A 19,587-nucleotide genomic window follows, 5' to 3' on the forward strand; every position below is an offset into this window, starting at 1 on the left:
AAGGGTTTTTAAACTGGGACAAAAAAAGTCGGACCATGCATGCAATGACTAAGCCACGCTGCATACACGTGCGGCTACCATCCCAGCCCTTCGTCCCAGGCCGTGTACATGAGCACACTCAGTGCGCGCAGTTCGCGGCCTTCCACGATGGCGGTGACATAATCGTTCGGTGTAGCATTGAGTGCAACTTGTGCTTGCTGAGAAACGAGAGGCAGGACTTTGGCCAGCAATAGCGGCTTGTCGGTGCGTCGGACTTCACTCGCACGCACGCCATAAGACGAAGCGATGTGATGGAGAAAGAGCGAAAAGACCTGATGGCATGAGGCAGCGAATACAGACGCAAAGTCTGGTGAGTCGATGTAGTCTTTGGTCTCATCGAGAAGCGCGCGCAGAGATGGTGTCATGGCCGGGTTCTCTGACTCCAGGGCACCGGCATCCTGCAGCATTTGCATTTCGTCACGCTCCGACTCGGGCAGGAGGATACCACGGAAGCCATTTGGTGCAGCCCATACCACGCCAGTGTTATCAGCGCACCTTTCCACACGATCACGTATCCGTTCTACCAACGCCTCGAAGTGGCTGAAGGTAAGCATCGTCTTGAGGGGCATACCGTCCACCTCTTCGTGCACGGCACGACGCACATATGCGGCTACTTCGCGCCAGCCACGATGCAGAAACCAGTAGCTGGATGTGAGGTACTTTTTCTCTGTATCTTGCGAGAGTCGTTCATCGGCGCTTGCATCGCCTCGGACCGTATCGTCCGTTCCATCGCCATGCAGCTCGATGTAGTGCGGCTCTTCCACATAATTTCCATCCTGCTGCGTCTTTCCCAATGCGTCGCGCTTGGACTGCTGTTCGAGTGCGGTCATGTAGGAGCGGCGGCCTAGTAAATTGAGCTGGACGTGGATCTGCAGCGATAGGAACACCAGCGTGTATAGTGTGGTAAATGTACGTTCGAACGATGTGTGCTTAATTTCATTCCACAAACGCAGCTTGGTCGCCCGCCGCTCCTCTTCGTTCACGGGAACAGTCGGTTCGGCCTCGGCGGAGACAGGTTCAGGGGGCGCGTCAGTCGCGAGGTTTTCGCCGTGGGAGGGCTCTTGTGGCATATCCGTAGACTGAGGATGTGTCGCAGCTGACGCCTTTTCTTCGTCAGAAGCTGGTTGGTCAGGTACGATCTCTGGCTTTGGCCCCGTCTGCTCTGATACGGCAGGTGGTGCTGCCGGCTCGGGCTTCTTATTTTGCTCACGCAGAGCATGGCTAATGGATTCAACATCCATCTCCTCAAATATTTGAGTCGCTAATGTAGGCAACAGAGCCATGATAGTAAAGTTGCAATCCTCCTGGTTCTGCAGGAATCGGCGGCGCAGGTTCTCGCGCGCTACGCGATCACGAAGCAGGCGCTCCTGCATATCGTTGAAGCGAGCGAGCGCATACTGCGCAAACATGTACAGCCCACCGATCAATCCTGTCGTGATGGCCACTACGCGCAGTGAGCGCTTCGCCCACGTACGCGCTCGCGATGACATGCTGGCGGCGGAGCAAGGGTTTGGTGGCCAGTCCCTCTCGAAGCGCGGCTGGGAGGACGTCGTTGTGTCCAGACATGTTACATAAGCCTAGTAGGCGTGTGTGCGTAGGACGCGCGGCGTGTGTTGAGCCGTGACACTTGCATGGCTTGACTTGGTACATTTGACGGCGGGCGTGATGAGCAGTAGCGCGCGCGTCATTGACGCGTACGTTTGTGTGTGTGTGCTAACATGAGTCTATTTGAGCGTACGGTCGACATCGTGCAGTCGCTTCCGCCAAGTGGTCCGATTCAAACGTCGTTCGAGGAGAAGCTCGCGCTCTATGGGTACGTTGCAATCACTAACGAGACGGCAGACTGTACAAGCAGGGTACGATCTGCGTGGACTAACATGATCAGCCACAGAAGGAGATATCACGTCCCGCCGTCCGGGGATGTTTGATATGCTGGGACGCGCGAAATGGGACGCATGGGAGCGTCAGCGGGGATACACGACGCAAGACGCAAAGCAACTGTATGTTGAGAGCATGCTGAAAGTCTTGCGCCGTTTCGAAGATCGACCGTTGGCTATATCACTTATGGCAGAGCTGGAGGCGTATAGCGGCGACGTGGCAGAGCAAGTGATGAGCGGTACCCTTGCCGAAACGGCCAGTGTCGTATCGTCCAGCGTAGATCATAGCCCATCTCAGCGGGCATACGGATCCATGGTCCAGGATGACAACGAAACAGATGACGATGAACACCCGGAGCTCTTGCACAGGCAGCTTCAGGAGGCACACGATGCACGACACCGAGTTCTTTCGTCGTCCAACGGCACGAACACGACCCAAACGAACAGTGGCTCCCACGAAACTGTCACTGTGAGTGACATGCCACAGGACGTTTCTACATGGGGCAAGGCGCAGGCTCCGCATGCGTCAACGCGAAGACCTGGCGTCCTCTCACAGCCCCCAGCCCCGCCTCGACCTTCTGCGCATCCACGTCGCTCCGCAGTGCGCGCAGAAGACTCAGTGATAGGCAGTGAACGTGGCGGGACACCATCTTTCACTTCAGCACAAGAAACGCGTTCCGTGCATAACGGACCGATGGGCCGTTACACGCCGTCAGCGAGTGGCCGGTCGAGTGTGAAGGGAGGCGTGCCACCGACGTCACGCTCAGCAGCAGCCTACAAATCGACCTCCTCGGCGCCGCGTGGACTGCGAGCGCAAAGCGCTGAGTTGGATCAGACACTTCGTGCAATGCAAGCATCGCTCACCACACTTACAGAGCGGCTGGAGCGCACAGAATCGACACTCGCGCGCCGTGAATCCAAGAGCTTGCCACGCCTTTTTCTGCATCATACCATGGCGGCATCATACGCCACTTTACAGGATATTGGCGCGTTTTTGGGACTGGTCATGCGACCTGACGATACACCCACGCCGAGCTACGAGGCGTGGCGTGCACATGGCCTGAGGTCGTCGAAGCCATACTCGTTGTGGCCACTCATCCGCTCTCCTTTCCAGTTCGCCGCGTTGGTGGTGGGACTTGTCTTGCGCATCCTGCTTGACCTTTCGTCGTTGTTTGTCGTGGCTAGCTTATTGGTGGCGGCGCTGCGACAGATATCGGGACGAGGTGATCCATGGATCGCGCTACGTTTGCTAGGTCGCATGAATACGCGACTGACTTTTCTGGCCAATGCAGCCAATCGGCGTGCGTTTGTGCGTGCGCTGTTAGCAAGCGTTGTGCTGGGCGGCGTCACACTCGAGTCGACAAGAAACTTGACGCACTAGAACGCGCCGTCAGGTGTCACGAGTGTATCGCACAACTGATCCGCTGCATCATGGGGCACTGTCCCAACAATCTGCTCGCGAAGCGCCAATGCCACTGTGGCTGGTGGTGACTGTGGCTGTTGCTTCTTTGTTCGATCCAGATACCGATCGTAGTACCCCTTGCCATGGCCAAGTCTGCCGCCATGTAGATCAAATGCCACCCCTGGAAGGATGATGAGGTCTAGTCCGGAGCCACCTGTCGTAGGATCAAGCGCATCTTCGCGCTGTGTCCCGTCTGCGAGCGTAAGCGAAGGCTCGGCAATGCCCCACTTGTTGTACGTAAGACCATGTTCTAGTTCCTCCAAGTCCATAATACGCAGCATGCTCATGTCCGTCGAGAATTCGTGGGCGGCACGTGCGGCCACAGCACCATGTTGTACATTGGAAAATCTTGGTATGTACAGGCGTTTTCCTTGTCGAAGCACATGGCGACACAGCTCCCACGTATCGACCTCACCAGATGGCATGCTCAGGTACACACTGACGGTGCATGCACGTTCATAGCAGGAAAGACGCAAGACGTGTTCCACCACAGACGCTGATTGCTGCTCGATTTCGTATCTTGGTATTTGTTCGAGCACTGCTTTCATGCGCTGTCGAAGCGCTCGTTTCGCCGCATGCCATGCAGCGGCGGACGACATCGAAGACAAGGTGGCAGGTGGAGTGCGTTGCTAGGTGCGGCGATGCATTGCTGACTCAGCGAACGGGCCTTAATGGGTGCCAAAATGGATCCTGGCAGGCTACCGTTCTCCTTGTCACTGATGGACGTGGGTCGCGGATCGTCCATGCGGTCACGGTCCTCGCAGCCGTCGCAAGACTTGGCCCAAGCTCATTTGAATGACAAGAGTCGCAAGCATGATTCGTTCACGGAGAAGGAGCAAGCTGCAGCCAGCGAAGGCGCTCAGCAAATGCTGCATCGCGCGGCGCCTGTGATCACACGTGCTGAGCTGTTTCTGGTGGGGCTACTCACCTTGGTGGCACTGATCGTCCGCTTCTACCATATTGAGAGACCTAGCAGCGTCGTGTTCGACGAGGTACACTTTGGTGGCTTTGCGTCCAAGTACCTCTCGCGCAAGTTTTTTATGGATGTGCATCCGCCGCTGGCCAAGCTGTTGATTACGCTGGCAGCGTGGCTCTATGGTTTCAGGGGTGACCACAGCTTTCGTGAGATTGGTCTTGAGTACTTGACGGCGCCGGATATGGAGCAGGTCCCCTACGTTGCGATGCGCTCGGTCAGTGCGTTGTTTGCGACCCTGACCGTCCCTCTCGCATACTTTACTGTCCGCGGCCTTTCGATGCGCCCCACGTCAGCATTGCTGGCCGCATTGCTCGTCATTTTCGACAATGCACTGACGACGCAGTCCCGATTCATCCTGCTTGATGCGCCCCTCGTGTTCTTTGTCGCTGCGTCGCTGTGTTCATGGGTGTATTTCTGTCAGCTGGACGCGCGCAACGCCTTTTCGCGTCGCTGGTGGGCCATGCTGGCACTTACAGGTGTGTGCCTGGGACTAGGACTCAGCTGCAAGTGGGTGGGTCTGTTCACGATGGCGAGCGTGGCCATGGCTGTGGCTGTGCAAATGTGGTATCATCTCGGCAATCTGCGTTTGCCCGTGCAGACGGTAGCTCGACATGTGGGTGCGCGTGCTGTGTGTCTCGGTGTCGTACCGCTTGTCGTGTACATGCTGACGTTTGCCGTTCATTTCCAGGTGTTGTCCCTGCCAGGCGACGGCGAATCGTTTATGAGCTGGCCCTTCCGGCAAACGCTCAAGGACAACTCCATGCCAGACACATTTGCAGATGTCGCACTTGGTTCGACGGTGCGTATCAAGCACCTAAACACGCTAGGCGGTGCGTTGCATTCGCATTCACACTCGTATCAAACGGGCAGTATGCAGCAACAGATCACGCTGTACCCCTTCATGGACGAGAACAACGAGTGGATCATGATTCTTGCGCCAAGAGAGGATGAGTACGAGAAAAAGGAAGATGGACACACGGTCACACCGGACGATGAGTATACGCGGTTCTACCACAATATCACGCATGTGAAGGACGGCGATATGGTGCGATTCCTGCACAAGCAGACCATGGTCCGACTGCACTCGCATCACAACCACCGCCCACCCGTGAGTACGGGCGACTATCAGAACGAGGTTTCGGGTTACGGATTTCCGAGTGAGCGATTCGGTGGTGACTTTAACGACAACTGGGTCATTGAAATCTACAAGCAGCCCAGGAGCGTTCGTTCGGCTGACAAAAATCGCCCTATTACGCTGCGCACCATCTTCCGTCTGCGTCATGCGATGCTTGGATGCTACTTGTATTCGCACAATGTGCGTCTCCCGAACTGGGCGTATGACCAACAAGAGGTGACGTGCAACGGCAGTCCTCCGATGGAGAACTCGCTGTGGTACTTTGAGACGAGCGAGCATCCATTGCAAGATGCCAAGACGTCCCCAACGATCAACTATGAGCGACCGGGCTTCTTGTCCAAGTTTCTCGAGCTGAACAAGGTCATGTGGAAGGTGAACAACGACATTGTGGATCAGCATTCGTACGGCTCGCGCCCACATCAATGGCCTTGGATGCGCCGCGGTATCAACTTTTGGGTCAAGAATCACCGTCAAGTGTATCTGATTGGCAACCCCATGGTGTGGTGGTCGGTCCTGGCGAGCGTTTTGCTGTACGCAGGCATTCGTGTGCTCCTGATCTTGCGTGCGCAGCGCGGATACAAGGACTTTACGCACACGACTGTTGTGCAGTACGACCGCATTTGCGGCTTCCTCGCCGCAGCGTATGCGGCCCACTACGTGCCCTTCTTCCTTATGAAGCGACAGCTATTCCTGCACCACTACCTCCCAGCGCTGTACATTGGCATTCTGCTCACGGCTGCTGTGTACGACCTGCTTTCAAGCCGCCTGCGCCCTATGGTGCGTCTGTACGTGACGCTCGCGATGGGTGCTTGGGCTTTGTACGAGTTCAGTCGGTATGCGCCACTCACCTATGCCTCGCGGTGGACCAACGAGGCGTGTGGCAGTGCGATCCGGCTCAAGACATGGGACTTTAACTGTGTGGACTTCCCAGACAGCAAGCGAGAGTACGCTGATTTTGAGCCGGTCGTCAGTCACGCTGACGGTCGTGGCAGCGCTGATGAGGATGCGATTTTGCCCTTCCACCTTGGCCATGTTCTGCCACAGCATATCTTGCCACAACATCTCACATGGCGCGCCAAGCCGACCGGCGCGTACCCCGAAGAAAAGCCGGCGCCCTCGGGCACGAGTGACGGCGATGTGCCTGTGCCCAACGTCAGTGGCCTGGATCAGTCGCAGCGGCAACAGGCCGTGCTGGAAGGCACGGGTGCCCTAAAAATACCGGCAGAGGAAGGGGTCACTTCCATCCGTGGCTAGACAGCAATGGTTTTCCTTAGACACATAATACACGCTATGCTGAAGTTGTTACGGCGGGAGCACGAGCTTGAGCCGCGGTGCGTAACATCCAAGCGACATTCTCGTACGCGACAAAAGTGACACAAGTGCCGGGTAAGATGCGAACGGCATTCGTGGCAAACCCGCGATAAAATGCGTGGAATCCCTCCTCTTGGGCCGTGCGCTTGACACACGTCCATACGTTCGGATAAAGATGAGCCGTCGCGTGGCTCTGGACACGCGAACGGACCACCTGATATGGGTACGTGAGGGTAATGGCCACTAATTTCGCAACACCTGAAAGGATGGTATACTCGGTGTTGCTCAATTTGACATTGTCAAGCTCCTGTTCAGAATATGCGTTCTTTCGCGTAGCATCAGAGCGGCGGAGCTGGGAGATGGATCGCCACTGCTTGAGTTGTTCGTACGCCATGAACTGAATAGCACCATTGGACACGCCTAGGATCGCGAGACCGACCCCCTTGTACAGACCCACGATGCCTTCCGTTCGTAAGGTGTGCACGAGACCATGGACCAGGCCACGGTAGGCCACCGGCCTTTCAGCTCCAGGCTCACGAAGATATTGCGCCAGACCCGCACGCGCTGGATCACCGGCGACAGACCCATTCACGCCTGGGCGCAGCGGTAATTCAGCCATCGTTGTCGTAAACATGCGTGTCTTGACGACCCAGAGCGGGTTCGTCATGATAGCGGTGATGACACCGCTCTCGGTCGCTGCCAGCAAATGGCCGCCAGGAGAGAGGCGCGTGGGCTCAGCGCCCTCTTTCTGAGGCGCCATAGCCTCTTTGAACATCGTGTACCACAGAAAGTACAGGCCCCAACTAGAGGCATTGCCGACGACATTGGGCACGACGCCACGGTACAGGCCCCCCCATCCGTAATTCTTGTATATGCCATAGATCCCATCAGCGATATCTACAATTTGTCTGCCTCCCATGCCCCAGTACAGCCAACGCCGCCGTGCAATGGCCTGATAAAAGGGCGAGCGCTCCGTAGGCACGGCAGAAAACGCCGACTGGTTGACCTGGAAGCGGGTCTTGAGCAGGTCAAGAGGATTCATACACAGCGTCGATACGGTGCCAGCGACAACACCAGCAACGGCATGATCAACAGCGGGTGTGGAAAAATACGACACGGCAGTCTCTGCCGTGGTGGCTCGGCGGCCGCTCATCGTCGTGGGTATCCAAAAAAATATCTTTCGCCTATGGAGGATGCATTTGGCGGCGGCGCATTAAATTGCGCCGCACCTTCCGCGGCCGTGCGCCGAGGGGTTCCGCTCCCTCGTTCTGCATGCCCAGCAGCTCACTCGGCCACAGTAGATAGGGCACTTGTTCGCGTGGCACGCCGGCAAGTAGGGGCGCGGGGCGGTCGTGACGCCACTGCACGATATCAGCATACGCATCCGAGTCCAAGGCGCCCCAGAACGGCAGGTCGAGAGCGCCCTGCAAGAGACCGAGTGGCAGGCCAGTGTCGTCCTGGGCGCGCTTCAGTATGTGGCCGTCCAACGGGGTCAATAGGTGCATTTCGCCCCGCTCCATGTCAATGGAACGCACAAGGGCCAAGCCTAGGGCCGGCGGCGAGGCGACAGCCGATAGCACGGCGCCACGTCGCAGTGCCACATGCCACACATCCAGTTCGTTGTCTGATTCTTCACGGGGAAGAGGTCTCGGTGCCTGTACAATTGCAGCAATAGCTCCATTCATGGCCAGCAACGAAAGGGCCTCGTCGACATGGGCACCGGTGTCCAGCGTGGCCCATCCTGCGCCTAGTCCTGCATGTACATCAACGATCCACGGACGTTGTGCCACAAGAGCGCACGCAAAGTCCCAGTGCGCATGTACGCCGACTTGAGCGAGACGCGTCGTGTGCAGGTACGAAAGAAGGCTCAGTGTCCGCGATTCAGCCGCATTGAGCCGGCGTGCGGGCATGGCGCCAAGGCCGACGAGCGTATCACCAAAGGGCGTTATGGTATGCGTGGTGTCTGCGAGGGGCATGGCGCCCAAGTCGATAACATGTGTCGGGCACAGCGCGGCTGTGGCATGCTGCACAAGTTCCAGGCCTAGCCCCTTGACCCAGCCGTGCATATTGACAATGAGGGGTATCGTGTGCGACGCGCGAGACGTGTGTGGCATTAGTTCCGAGACGTGCAGGAGCGCCTCGACGTGCTGCGTCGACTGATAGGAGGCGAAATGCTGACGGTACGTCTCCATCAAGTCTGTTACCGCGGCCATGTACCGCGCTGGATCATTGCGAGGCGTGACATCGCCCAGAAAATGGGCACGAACAGGCACGCGGGCCGTACACCAGCTTGGACCAAATACGCCACTCTCTCGTTGCGCGTCAAACACGTGCAACGACAGCATACCTGGCGGGCCGAATTCAGGTTGGCCCACATCCAGCTCCATAAAGGCGACGAAGCGGTGCTCCCCGTTCGTGAGTAAGGCATGAAGAAGCAGACGAGCGAGTGTCGACTTGCCGGTGTTTTTGCCGCCGCGCACGGCGAGCGTCATAGGCACGCGACTAGGTAGGGAGCCAAGTTCGTCATACACGTCTCGCCATTCTGTCGGCACACACAGTGTGTCTGATGCATTTGACTCGAGCGTGAATGTGCACCCGGGCACAGCCCTATGCAGCGCAAATGGATCCATGCCAGCAAGGGGACATACTCGAGCTAACTGCTCAATGCCGCACTTTATGCTCTGCAGACGCACTACCGTATCATAGTGCGGGAGGATGTCGCGGTGCTCGGAGTCTGCTGAGTATGGAACAGGTAGTATCTCGGCAGCCGGAAAGGTCTCCGGTGCATAGATGGGATGCGGTGGCGAGCACGGCGTCAAACGCGCCCCGCCGAGCAGCACGGCACCGCGTACGACCTGCAACATACATGTGCCGCGCACCACAATCGATTCGTCATGTACGCCACAACATACTGAATCATGCTGCAAAATGCACTGATCTTTGGATGCATAGGATAGGACGCGACGAGATGTCACGAGTGGCGAGTCTGCTTTCATAGGCTCGGTCATCGACACGTTAACATCAGACGTCATGCTCGTATCCACCACATCGGAACCCGGAGCAGGGGGCGGCGACGGAGACGCGAGCGGTACGTCCTCTGGCTGTGCCTGTGGTACCAGCGGTGTCTGCTGTGCCTGCTGTGCGGCGCGCTCGCGCCGCACTTCTAGCGCACTTTTCGGCGCCATGCGGTGGGTGGAAGAAAAATCGAGGACGAGACAATCGGCCCAAATTTCTCCACAGAGTTCAGGCTGTACCAACGGGGCTATCTACACATCAACACCCAGGGGAATCACGGCGCAGGCGCTGCATTCGCGCGGTGATCTTCTTCTAGCAAATCACCAAGTACATTGACAACAGCATCGACTTCAGATGTGGGGATGCCACCGCATCCAGTCGCAATGAGGCGGCGGTACATGGCCATAGTACGATCCGCATCCTCCTCACGCACAGTATCAAAGTGCAGCTGTTGCATGGCGCCGTACCGCTTGACGATGTCATCCGCACGTTTTCGAAGCATGGTAAGCTCGGCGTAGAGGGAGTCTGAAGAGCTTTTCGCACATATCAGCTGCACGTCCGTGGGAGCGGTCGGTGCTTCACCTAACGTGAGATCAGGGCGGGCTTGCTGCACTTGTTCTAGCACACGATCCCATGCATGTTGTGCAGCCATACTTTCTGCATGCCGCTTTCTAGCGAGGTAATGTGATGCAAGCCTCTGTAGAGCGGAAGCGTCTTCGCCTTCTTGTCCTTTGGGTAGAAGTGTGGCTTCTATGCGACTGCTGTCCGAAATCTCGTTCTGTATTTGCATCAGCAGCGTCTGTGCATGCGTCAATTTCCGCTCAAGCACAGATAGCTCAGTATCGTAGCTGTCCGCCAAGTCATGCAGCAGGGTCGATACCAGACCGACAGATCGGCCCGCCGCACGTTGCCCTGCCTCAGACGTGTGGGGGGCATTCGTATTTGGCGCGTATGGTAAGCTAGCAGCACGCGCAGGACTTGCACGGAAACGCTCATCTTCGACAATATAGTCCTCAGCATTTTTTCCTTCGCGATTGCGGATCTTGGGATCGGCACCATGCTCCAGCAGCAGCTTGACGAGCCGCTTTGATCGCGCGCGTGCGGCCATAGTTAAGGCCGTCTCGCCTTCATCGTCTTGGAAATTGAGAATATCGGCAAGCTGCTCGCCATACTCAGCGAGACGTCGGGTCATCGTCTCGAGATAGTAGCGACTTGCATGGGGCTTGCCACGGCTGAGTGCGAGGTCCACCACATGGTGAAATACCGTGCGATCGTTCCGATCAATATTCAAAATGCTGCGGTGCAAGAGCTCAAACAGCTCGGGAAACTTGCGCAAGTCGTAGTTATTGCTGAACATGGCTGCCCGCATCAAGGCCGTTTGTCCATTGCTGTTCACGCGGAACATATCAGCGCCGGCCGTGAGCAATAGCTTCACGACACGCACGCGTCCCATAGCACATGCCCAGTGCAAGGCCGTATGCTCGTCCTCATCGATACTCATGTTCGGGTCAAAGTCGGGCGGAGGATTGACCAGCAACGGAGGCACGGTCGTCGTCTCGCTGATAAAGTAGTCTAGAATGATCTCTGCGTACCGCGCCTGAGGATCTAAGTTGTCGTAGGATGGCTGCATAGGCACGGAATAGGGATCACGGTACGCTGCAGGAGCATAGGCTGTGGGTATGCGACCATTCGGCGTGTACATAGCCGTCGTATTACGCGGGTCAGTGTAAGGATGATATTCCATTTTTGCTGCATCCGCCGCAATGGGGCTGGGCGTGCGACTTGAGCTGCTCACATCGCTGGGTGATGGGCTGATACTACCCTCCGATCCATTTTCATCCTCCGCCGGGAAAATCTCACTGCTGTTCTCATCGCTCGACAGACGCGACGCAGAGGGGTCGAGCATGTCATGGGCCGACTTTTTCAGCCGTCCAGAGGATGCAATGGCGTGTTTCGGTGCGGGAGGAGGGGACGTCTCAGACGGCACAAACGAGATGATCGGATCCAGCACGTCGCGGATCCTGTAGTGCTCTGCGAGAGCAATGGCCACGTCCATCGGGATCCATGTGCCCTGGTACTTACCGTACCCGCCCTGTACTTTTTCGTGGATACCTTTCTGCACTTCTTTTTCGAGCACACGCGTGCGCTGTGACTTGTCGAGTCCGACGACCTTGAGGATCTGCGTCGCATTCAGCCATGCATCACTACGGCGGCGCATAACAGCCACATCTTTGATTATGCATTCGTACACGGGGACGCCTGAATACGTTGCCTTGAAAATCTGACCTTCTGGCACGTTCGGCGGCATGTCACACCCAGTCGTGCGGTGAAAAGGGGAACCGGGCGAATGTGACGGTCGCTGTGGGACGAGCCGCGCCGCACAGTGCCGCGACGCGCGGAGTCTGCACCACACACCTACATTGCCACGTGCTGTAGACAGGGCGCTCCTGTCTGGTGTCGCGATGGATATGGAGGCGCGATAAAAAAAGTGATTTTTTCTTCCAACCCAACGGGGCTCTTGGTGGATACGATGTCGGAGTCAGACTACTTTTCGTCCGATGATGAAGGAGCTCGCACGACCATCAGTGCTCCAGCAGCACATAGGCCGATTGGCGGTGCGATGCCACAGCCAGAGAAGCGGCAGCCCCGCGCCACACGCTCATTTGCGGCGCTGCGCAATACATACCTAGACACGGCTGGCCCCGAGGAAGACATGCCAGAGACACCCGAGGAGAATCAAGCTGACCAAAGAGAGAAGGAGGCGGAAGAAGAAACGGATGCTGGTGAGAGCACGTCGAAAAAGTCGCGGCTCTCTGCCACCGCGCCACCCCACACGCCGGCGTCTTTGCTGCGGCAGACGATGGCTACAGCATCTTCCAAGCGTACGCGCGTGGGCCCATCACTTGTGCCGATGGCGCCCAAACTGCCCAAAACGCATACAGAAAAGGAGTCACAGCCTCGCCTCATTGTGGTGCTAGAGCAGGCGTGCCTCGAGACGTACAAAGCGTCTAGCGGCAGTGCTACGCATGCACGAGGCAATAAGGAAGCCGGCGAAAAGTATGCGCTACTGAACTGTGACGACCACCAGAAGGTGCTGGCCAAGATGGGCCGCGATATTTCGGAAGCACGCCCTGACATTACGCATCAGTGCCTGCTCACGCTGCTGGACTCACCGCTGAACAAGGCTGGCCTCCTGCAGGTGTACATCCACACGTCGAAGGGCGTGTTGATCGAGGTCAACCCACAGGTGCGTATTCCACGGACGTTCAAGCGCTTCAGCGGTCTCATGGTGCAGCTGCTGCACCGGCTCAGCATCCGCTCGATCAAGGGCTCAGAGAAGCTGCTCCGTGTGATCAAGAACCCCGTGACGGATTATTTCCCCGCCAACACACACAAGATCACTCTGTCGTACAATGCGCCTGTGCAGCGTCTGTCTTCATACCTCGCCACCATACCATCTGATCGCAATATTGCCGTGTTTGTGGGTGCCATGGCACATGGCGAGGACAACTTCGCCGACGAATTTGTGGATGAAAAGATCTCCATCAGCGAGTACAGCCTGAGTGCCAGTGTTGCCTGCGGCAAGTTTTGCTGCAGTCTCGAGGATCTCTGGGGTATTGTGTAGACAGTGCTTTGTAGGATCTTGTGGTCTATGTGCGTGCCCGCGGGCTGCGAACGGTCGAGCGGAGTGTCGGTGGCCGGTTTTCTGCGCCCACACGAGCAGGCGACATTCGGGGGGAGGCGCGTACCTTGGGTACAGGCGATCGCGCGGGGCTGAGAGCACTGGGCTGAGATGGTGTCATCACCCGCCGTGCTCGTGTGGGACTGGCGGTCCCTGGCTGAGCAAGACGAGGTGCTTTCTCGCCTGCTGTCGAGGTGGGCGACGTCGCTGTCGGCGAAGGCTCCGGGTCCAGCACGCCAAGCACTTCGGCATCCGTGCGCGGCGATGAGGGTGCACTGTCCAGCTGTGCCGCGACAGTCTTAGCATCAGACTCGTCAGAGGGTACACGCAAGCAGCTTGGCACCTCGTCCAAACGCCGGCGCTTGGACGTGGGGCTTTTCCGTGGCTGTCCGACACAGGGCGTCGTCTTGGCCATACGGTTGACAGGCGCCGTGGCAGGCGCGTCTACGACCCGTTTTGAGGGTGCGGGTGTCTGTGGCGCGGCAGGCGCTGAGAGTTCTCGTGCGAGCTCTGCACGCAGTCTGTCTTCAGCGCCCCACTGAATCCACTTGGCCGTGTTCTCGTACATAAAATGCTGCTGCGGTCCCACGACACAGCCGGGCCGCATAAGGCGCATGTAGCCGATGACTTCACTGGCGGAGAATCCGTAGCGCCAAATTAAATAGGCACCGATCAAGACACCAGTCCGGCCAAGGCCTGCTTTGCAATGCACGGCAATGACGCCACCAGCCTTGATGGTGCGGTCAGCTTCGCGAATAAAGGCACGGATAATTTCATCGGAGGGATTGGAGCCGTCATCAAAGTACATGTCCTTGTGCTCAATCCCGGCCTGCTCAAAGGCTCCACTGTAGTACAAGGCATTGTTCAGTCGCACGACGAGCGTGATCTTATGGTCCTGGAAGTACTCGACGGTCTTGCGCAGGGCAGGGTTCATAGGCATGCGCTTTGCCATGCACGCTGCAGCATGGGGGCCCTGGGACGCCAGCGTGGACATATAAGCTCGGTCTTTGGGACTGGCAAACGCCAGAAAGTGAGGCGTAATCCAGTTCCAATCGCCATTATGCACTTGCTCATAGTATTCATACGACTCCAAGTCAAAGGTCGTTAGGTCGAGCAGGTCATGATCCAATGCGCGGCGCACGCCATACAGAATATCTTGGATCGTAAGACTGTAGTCTGCCCGGCCGTATCCTGCATCACGGAACGGCTGGAACTCCATTTCGCTGAATGGGTAGAATGCATCGGCGGGAGAAATGTGGTCGATGGTCATCGCATACATCGCACAAAGAAGCGCAGCATTGGCCTTGTGGTGAGGGTGCGTACTCGTGTACAGAACAAGGTGCGTGCCGTCCATGTGGGGGTCCATGAGCATCTGGTGGACATGGACGCAGAATCGATAGAACATGGCAATGTTCAAAGGACCCCAGTCGTTTGAGAAGCTCATATACACAAGATCATCATCAATACAAAACCACTGGAGCTTTGACGGGCGCTCACAGAGCGGCACATCGGCCGGGACATAGCGAGTTGTGCTGGGCGCGTCCTTGTTGAGCAAGTCTGGGTCGACCAGCTCCCTGAACACACCGAACCAGAAACGCGTTGACACAGGAATGAGGCCATGCTCCAGGGGCGGCAGTGAAGTCGCCGGCAACGTTGGCGCTGGCGATGTCAACGGTGTTGTGGTGCTTGGCACAGCGCTGGTGGTCGGCAGTACGGTGTCCTGCACTTGTGTGAGGGAGAAATCCACAAGATCCGAGTCATCGGGCGAAATGTGCAGTATCGCGTCAGCAGAGCTGCTCGACGCGCCATTCGCTTCCGGCATCGTCGGGGGGCGCCGCGGGTGGACAAGAGCGCAGAGACACCAACACTGGCGCCGGTGTTGCTCTCCCTGGCCGTGTGGCTGTCACGTGGATGTAAACTCCACGGCCCTCATGCATAGGCACACACCTCCATCGAAAGCGCGACTCGCCGACGCGCGCGACTGGCGCGGTTCGGCGGCGCTGCGAGCCTGCAGGATGCCGTCGTCGTCGTCGCCGCAGGCAACGCCCAAATCTGGGTGGATACGTGCGCAACGCTCCACGAGTGCGACGCCTGTGAAAACGGGGCGAGATGAGTGCGTCCTGTTTCCCTGGCAGCAGGACCTGGACGCGCACTTGCCCAAGTATCGCAAGCTCGCGCACATGAGTCCTGCGCGCACGCTTCCGACGACACCGCCACCGCGCCGCTATCGCGCACCACTTAGGCTGGAGCCTGGGTCGGCGCGTGTGGAGCGCAAAGCGGACACCTTTGCCATGGTGAAAGAGGTGTGGCGTGGCGCTATGGATACCCCCTCAGCAGCGACGCCCGCGCCTGCCAGGAAGCCAGAAACGCGACAAGCGCAACAAACGACCTTAGATGCATTTACAAGACCCACCACCAAAACTACTCATGTACCAGAGTCAAGAGCTCTTCCCCCTTCGCCACCCGACTCGCTGTCATCCTGCAGCACTATACCCGGCGACTCGGACGATGAGATTGCCTCGCCAGCTCGAACGTGGATCCGTGCTCTCGGATCGTCGCCGTCAGAATGGCTGCATTCGTCACCATAGCACCGCACTTACAACTCGCCCCAAGCCGCCAATTTCTTATTCAATGCATCCGGCTTGGGACAGCTCGCGCATTCGCTGTCGAGCCCGTACTTCTTGTAGTAGGACGCACAGCAGTGGTACAGCTGCTTCACGAGATGCTCGCAGCGGTCCTGATTATACTGGTGGCGCTGGATGCACGCTTGGATTTGGCATGCGTAGGGCTTGCACGGATTAGGGTTGGCCTGATCGGGCATGTCCAACTTGTGCGGCGGACTCCACGCCAGGCCAGTGCGCCGCCGCCGATCACGTTGCCTCCCACGCCGAATTCGGCCAGACCAGGCCCTCGCATTTGGATGTGGAGGTAACAAATGCGGGCCCACGAGGAAACCGACTGGACCCACGCGGGACGCGCATCGAGCTGCGACGCTGGTGTGTGCTTTACTACCATGTATCAACCAGATGCCGGGTCCCGTGGGATGGTGAAGCAGCAGCCGCTGCTGATCCTGCGGTCTGAGCCTCCGCTGCCCCTATTTTGCATGCCCTTTCCGATTCCGCCGTTCGCGAGTGACATTTCCCTGTTGCGTCTGAGCGTGCTGCGGATTCTTACGGGGCAAAAAGGCCTGCCTGCGCCTCAGCTGCTGACTCACAGCGAGAAACTCAAGCAGATGACCGTGCAGGGCTGGCGCCTCAAGATGCTCGAGCTTATCCAGGTGCAGGCTGGCAGCCAGCGGCCCGAGGACGACCAGGTCTTTTATGGCCTGCCGCTCGAGGACAGCCATGACTGCTCGGCGTTGGAGCATGGCGACGAAGTCGTCGTGCGTCTCCGCCGCGGATACACGCTTGCTGATCTGCAGCTACCGGATCTCGGCCCGAACCACGACTACTCCGTCAACTTGGACGACACGGAGACCCTGTACCGCTTGCCGGAATCCGAGGTGACGCGTCCGACGGAGCCATCGTCGCATTCGTCATCGATCCAGGCGAATCCGAATGGCAACTACCAGGCATTCCAGTACCCTGACTACCGCCACGGATACCGCGTCGTCGTGGCCAAGGGCGTGGGCAACGGCGTAGTCAGCCGCTCCTCCGGCGCTGAGCTGGCTGCTCCTCCGCTGTCGTACGCGGATCCGCACATGGCGATCGATGCACATGCCCTGGCTCAGCTCAAGGGCCTCGCCCGCTCGAACGGGCGCGTTGGCGCGGACGCACGGGCGCGTCTGGCCGAGCTGGGATACGGCGTGCCGGAGTACAAGGCCAAGGCCAAAAAGCGCTCGCAAAGGTCGCCATACGAGAACCTCGTGCCGGGCTCGGCCCCATTGCGTCTCGTGCCAGGTGTGCCGGAGACGAGCGCTGGTGGCGACTCGTGGCTGCCGCCCAGTGCGCCCACGTCCCTGCCCAGGTACGCTGCCCCCACGCACAGCGTCTCGAAACCGTTGCGCAGGTCGCACGCTGCTCCTGCGCCTGTCTCTGCGCCAGCGGCTATGCCTGCTCGCATGCGCGTGTCAGAGCCCGTGCTGACGACCGTCGCGCCGGCCTCAGCACCGATGCCGACGGCCCCTGCCTCGTACCCCTCGTTGGCCCCCGCAGCGATGACCGCCGCTGCGCCGCCCACGACAGAGACCATGCATGCCTTGCCACGGCCCGTGCTGGGGCATGATCGGAACACCCAGGCGCAGCTGGGACCGATGGTGGCCCCCTTGCATGCCAAGCCCAAGACTAAGAAGAAGAAGAAGACGACCAAATCATCGACCATGTCGACGTTCTTTGCTACCATGCGTGCGAACGACTCTGCGGCTACGTCGCAGCTGTTTGTGCCGCTGTACTCGGCGCCTTTTCTGGGCACGCAAGCTAAGGACTCTGTGACGGGCTCCAAGATCCTGGGACTCATCAAGGGCATGGGCAAGCCCAAACACCAGCCGACCGACGAGCCCATCCCCGTGGCTGAAGAAGATGTCGCAGAGGTCACGGCGGCGCCAAGCGTGCCTCCCTCGTACTCGCAAGCCCGACTCCATGACCATCTTCCGGCCGTGCCAGCTGATGCGGCGGAGGTGACGGGGGAGCCGATCGTGCCTGCGGCAGACGTGTACCCACCGCCGGTGCTGTCGAACGAGCCGCCGCACTACATGTGGTCGACGCATGCGTCGTCCGATGAATACCGCAGCGCACCGATGCTCCCACGCACAGAGACACAGCCGCAGGCTGTGTACGAGATGCAGCAGCCTACTGACTATGCGGCGGCGCGAACGGTTCAGGCGCCTGCCGTGTATCCAGCTGAGCAGCCCGCGAGTTTCGCGGCACAACGCACGGCTCTCCCTGCTGTGTACGAGACGCAGCCCTACACGACGCAGCGTGTGGCACCTGATGTGTACGCGGCCCAGCGGCCGACGAGCTCTGCTACGCCTCGTACTCCTCCGCTCCCTACGATGTACGAGACGCCGCAGCCCATGGGATACACGACGCAGCAGTCCGCGCAGGCACCCGCAGTGTACGAGACTCTCCAGCCTACGGGCTACACGACTCAGCGTACGGTGGAGACAGCACGCCCGGATGGCGCACGGTTGAAAGAGTCGTCCGTGCCGATCACGCCATCTTCGGCGCATCTGGCGCCACCGTCTGGCGTGAGCGTCTATACGTACGGCTCGCCAGCCGGCGTGGTGCTGCCGCAAGCCGAGCCTGCCGCCGTGCCAGCTCACACCCACCATGGAGTGATGGACCACCTTCTGCACACGTCTGTCACGGGTCAAGATCTGCACGATCCCGAGGAGATCACGACGCCCAAGCGCTCCACGAAGCGCGAATTCCTGTCGCCTGGCATGACCGACCATGATGGTGTGGAATTGCCCTTCCACGACTCGGTGGACGAGCCGTCCGTCGGCGCTATCACGCCCTCTGCCTCCCTGCAGCGCACTCCAACGGTGGCTGTGACGCCGTCGTCCTCTGCGCGCCGCGGTATTGAGCCAGCGATCCCGATCTCGACGTTGGCCCTTGTCCCGCCGTCCACACGACCGACGGCGCAGCCTGCGGCAGGCGCGGCGAGGTACTGGTCGGCCTACTCGCACACGTCACCACGTGTCGAGCCGACGGGCACGACACACTCGCATCGAGGCCTAACGGCGGCGTCTGAGCGCATGGCGCCCTCCTCGCGTGCGTCGTATCCGGTGGCTACTTACAGCGACCGTGAAGCGCAGCCGGCGCCGGCTGTGCCGATGGACGTGCAAAAGTCTGCGCCCTTTGTTCGTCATACCGCATCCGCGGCGCCCCTGCAGCGCTGGGCGACGTACACGGCGCCATCGTCCATGCAGGCGCAGCCGCCGCTCGTGCAGCCATCGCTGCCGTCCGCTCTGCCCTCCTCGCAGGATGCACGTGTCGTGTCTTCGGTGAGTCCAGGGGACATGATGCAGCCGGGCCAGCTGTACCAGCCCGGGCCTGCCGTCTATGTGCCTGTCGACGCGCCTGCGGACCTTTCGCGCCGGCACACGCTGGCCGCGATGGTCCCCCATTCTTTTGCGTAGACCTCGTTGTA

The 19,587-nt window shown here is 58.9% G+C and overlaps 12 protein-coding genes across 12 annotated transcripts; 5 read left to right on the top strand and 7 right to left on the bottom strand.

Moving 5' to 3' along the window:
- Positions 1-74: 74 nt before the first annotated feature.
- MRET_0209 (peroxin-3) lies at positions 75-1,529 on the bottom strand (the record flags this gene model as incomplete). The annotated part of the gene is made up of 1 exon (XM_027626836.1): positions 75-1,529. The coding sequence occupies one exon, from the start codon at positions 1,527-1,529 to the stop codon at positions 75-77; it is 1,455 nt and encodes a 484-aa protein (XP_027482679.1).
- A 175-nt stretch (positions 1,530-1,704) lies between these two features.
- MRET_0210 (acyl CoA binding protein) lies at positions 1,705-3,297 on the top strand (the record flags this gene model as incomplete). Its single annotated transcript, XM_027626837.1, has 4 exons — positions 1,705-1,733; positions 1,763-1,852; positions 1,882-1,895; positions 1,925-3,297. The coding sequence occupies 4 exons, from the start codon at positions 1,705-1,707 to the stop codon at positions 3,295-3,297; spliced, it is 1,506 nt and encodes a 501-aa protein (XP_027482723.1).
- MRET_0211 (5-formyltetrahydrofolate cyclo-ligase) lies at positions 3,294-3,926 on the bottom strand (the record flags this gene model as incomplete). The annotated part of the gene is made up of 1 exon (XM_027626838.1): positions 3,294-3,926. The coding sequence occupies one exon, from the start codon at positions 3,924-3,926 to the stop codon at positions 3,294-3,296; it is 633 nt and encodes a 210-aa protein (XP_027482724.1).
- Positions 3,927-4,097: 171 nt separating this feature from the next.
- On the top strand, positions 4,098-6,743 carry MRET_0212 (dolichyl-phosphate-mannose-protein mannosyltransferase; the record flags this gene model as incomplete). The annotated part of the gene is made up of 1 exon (XM_027626839.1): positions 4,098-6,743. The coding sequence occupies one exon, from the start codon at positions 4,098-4,100 to the stop codon at positions 6,741-6,743; it is 2,646 nt and encodes an 881-aa protein (XP_027483065.1).
- Positions 6,744-6,777: 34 nt separating this feature from the next.
- Positions 6,778-7,953, bottom strand: MRET_0213 (solute carrier family 25 (mitochondrial folate transporter), member 32; the record flags this gene model as incomplete). Its single annotated transcript, XM_027626840.1, has 1 exon — positions 6,778-7,953. The coding sequence occupies one exon, from the start codon at positions 7,951-7,953 to the stop codon at positions 6,778-6,780; it is 1,176 nt and encodes a 391-aa protein (XP_027483066.1).
- Positions 7,954-7,984: 31 nt separating this feature from the next.
- On the bottom strand, positions 7,985-9,985 carry MRET_0214 (polynucleotide 5'-hydroxyl-kinase GRC3/NOL9; the record flags this gene model as incomplete). Its single annotated transcript, XM_027626841.1, has 1 exon — positions 7,985-9,985. One exon carries the CDS (start codon positions 9,983-9,985, stop codon positions 7,985-7,987), a length of 2,001 nt encoding a protein of 666 aa, XP_027483051.1.
- A 104-nt stretch (positions 9,986-10,089) lies between these two features.
- On the bottom strand, positions 10,090-12,123 carry MRET_0215 (transcription factor; the record flags this gene model as incomplete). The annotated part of the gene is made up of 1 exon (XM_027626842.1): positions 10,090-12,123. The coding sequence occupies one exon, from the start codon at positions 12,121-12,123 to the stop codon at positions 10,090-10,092; it is 2,034 nt and encodes a 677-aa protein (XP_027483052.1).
- Positions 12,124-12,345: 222 nt separating this feature from the next.
- Positions 12,346-13,440, top strand: MRET_0216 (rRNA small subunit pseudouridine methyltransferase Nep1; the record flags this gene model as incomplete). The annotated part of the gene is made up of 1 exon (XM_027626843.1): positions 12,346-13,440. One exon carries the CDS (start codon positions 12,346-12,348, stop codon positions 13,438-13,440), a length of 1,095 nt encoding a protein of 364 aa, XP_027483053.1.
- Positions 13,441-13,465: 25 nt separating this feature from the next.
- MRET_0217 (cell division cycle 14) lies at positions 13,466-15,319 on the bottom strand (the record flags this gene model as incomplete). Its single annotated transcript, XM_027626844.1, has 1 exon — positions 13,466-15,319. One exon carries the CDS (start codon positions 15,317-15,319, stop codon positions 13,466-13,468), a length of 1,854 nt encoding a protein of 617 aa, XP_027483056.1.
- A 193-nt stretch (positions 15,320-15,512) lies between these two features.
- Positions 15,513-16,085, top strand: MRET_0218 (uncharacterized protein; the record flags this gene model as incomplete). Its single annotated transcript, XM_027626845.1, has 1 exon — positions 15,513-16,085. One exon carries the CDS (start codon positions 15,513-15,515, stop codon positions 16,083-16,085), a length of 573 nt encoding a protein of 190 aa, XP_027483068.1.
- An 8-nt stretch (positions 16,086-16,093) lies between these two features.
- MRET_0219 (protein CMC4) lies at positions 16,094-16,318 on the bottom strand (the record flags this gene model as incomplete). Its single annotated transcript, XM_027626846.1, has 1 exon — positions 16,094-16,318. The coding sequence occupies one exon, from the start codon at positions 16,316-16,318 to the stop codon at positions 16,094-16,096; it is 225 nt and encodes a 74-aa protein (XP_027483069.1).
- Positions 16,319-16,510: 192 nt separating this feature from the next.
- On the top strand, positions 16,511-19,576 carry MRET_0220 (folylpolyglutamate synthase; the record flags this gene model as incomplete). The annotated part of the gene is made up of 1 exon (XM_027626847.1): positions 16,511-19,576. One exon carries the CDS (start codon positions 16,511-16,513, stop codon positions 19,574-19,576), a length of 3,066 nt encoding a protein of 1,021 aa, XP_027482620.1.
- Between the last annotated feature and the right edge of the window lie 11 nt (positions 19,577-19,587).

This window comes from Malassezia restricta, chromosome I (assembly GCF_003290485.1).
Source record: "Malassezia restricta chromosome I, complete sequence".
Classification (NCBI taxonomy): domain Eukaryota; kingdom Fungi; phylum Basidiomycota; class Malasseziomycetes; order Malasseziales; family Malasseziaceae; genus Malassezia; species Malassezia restricta.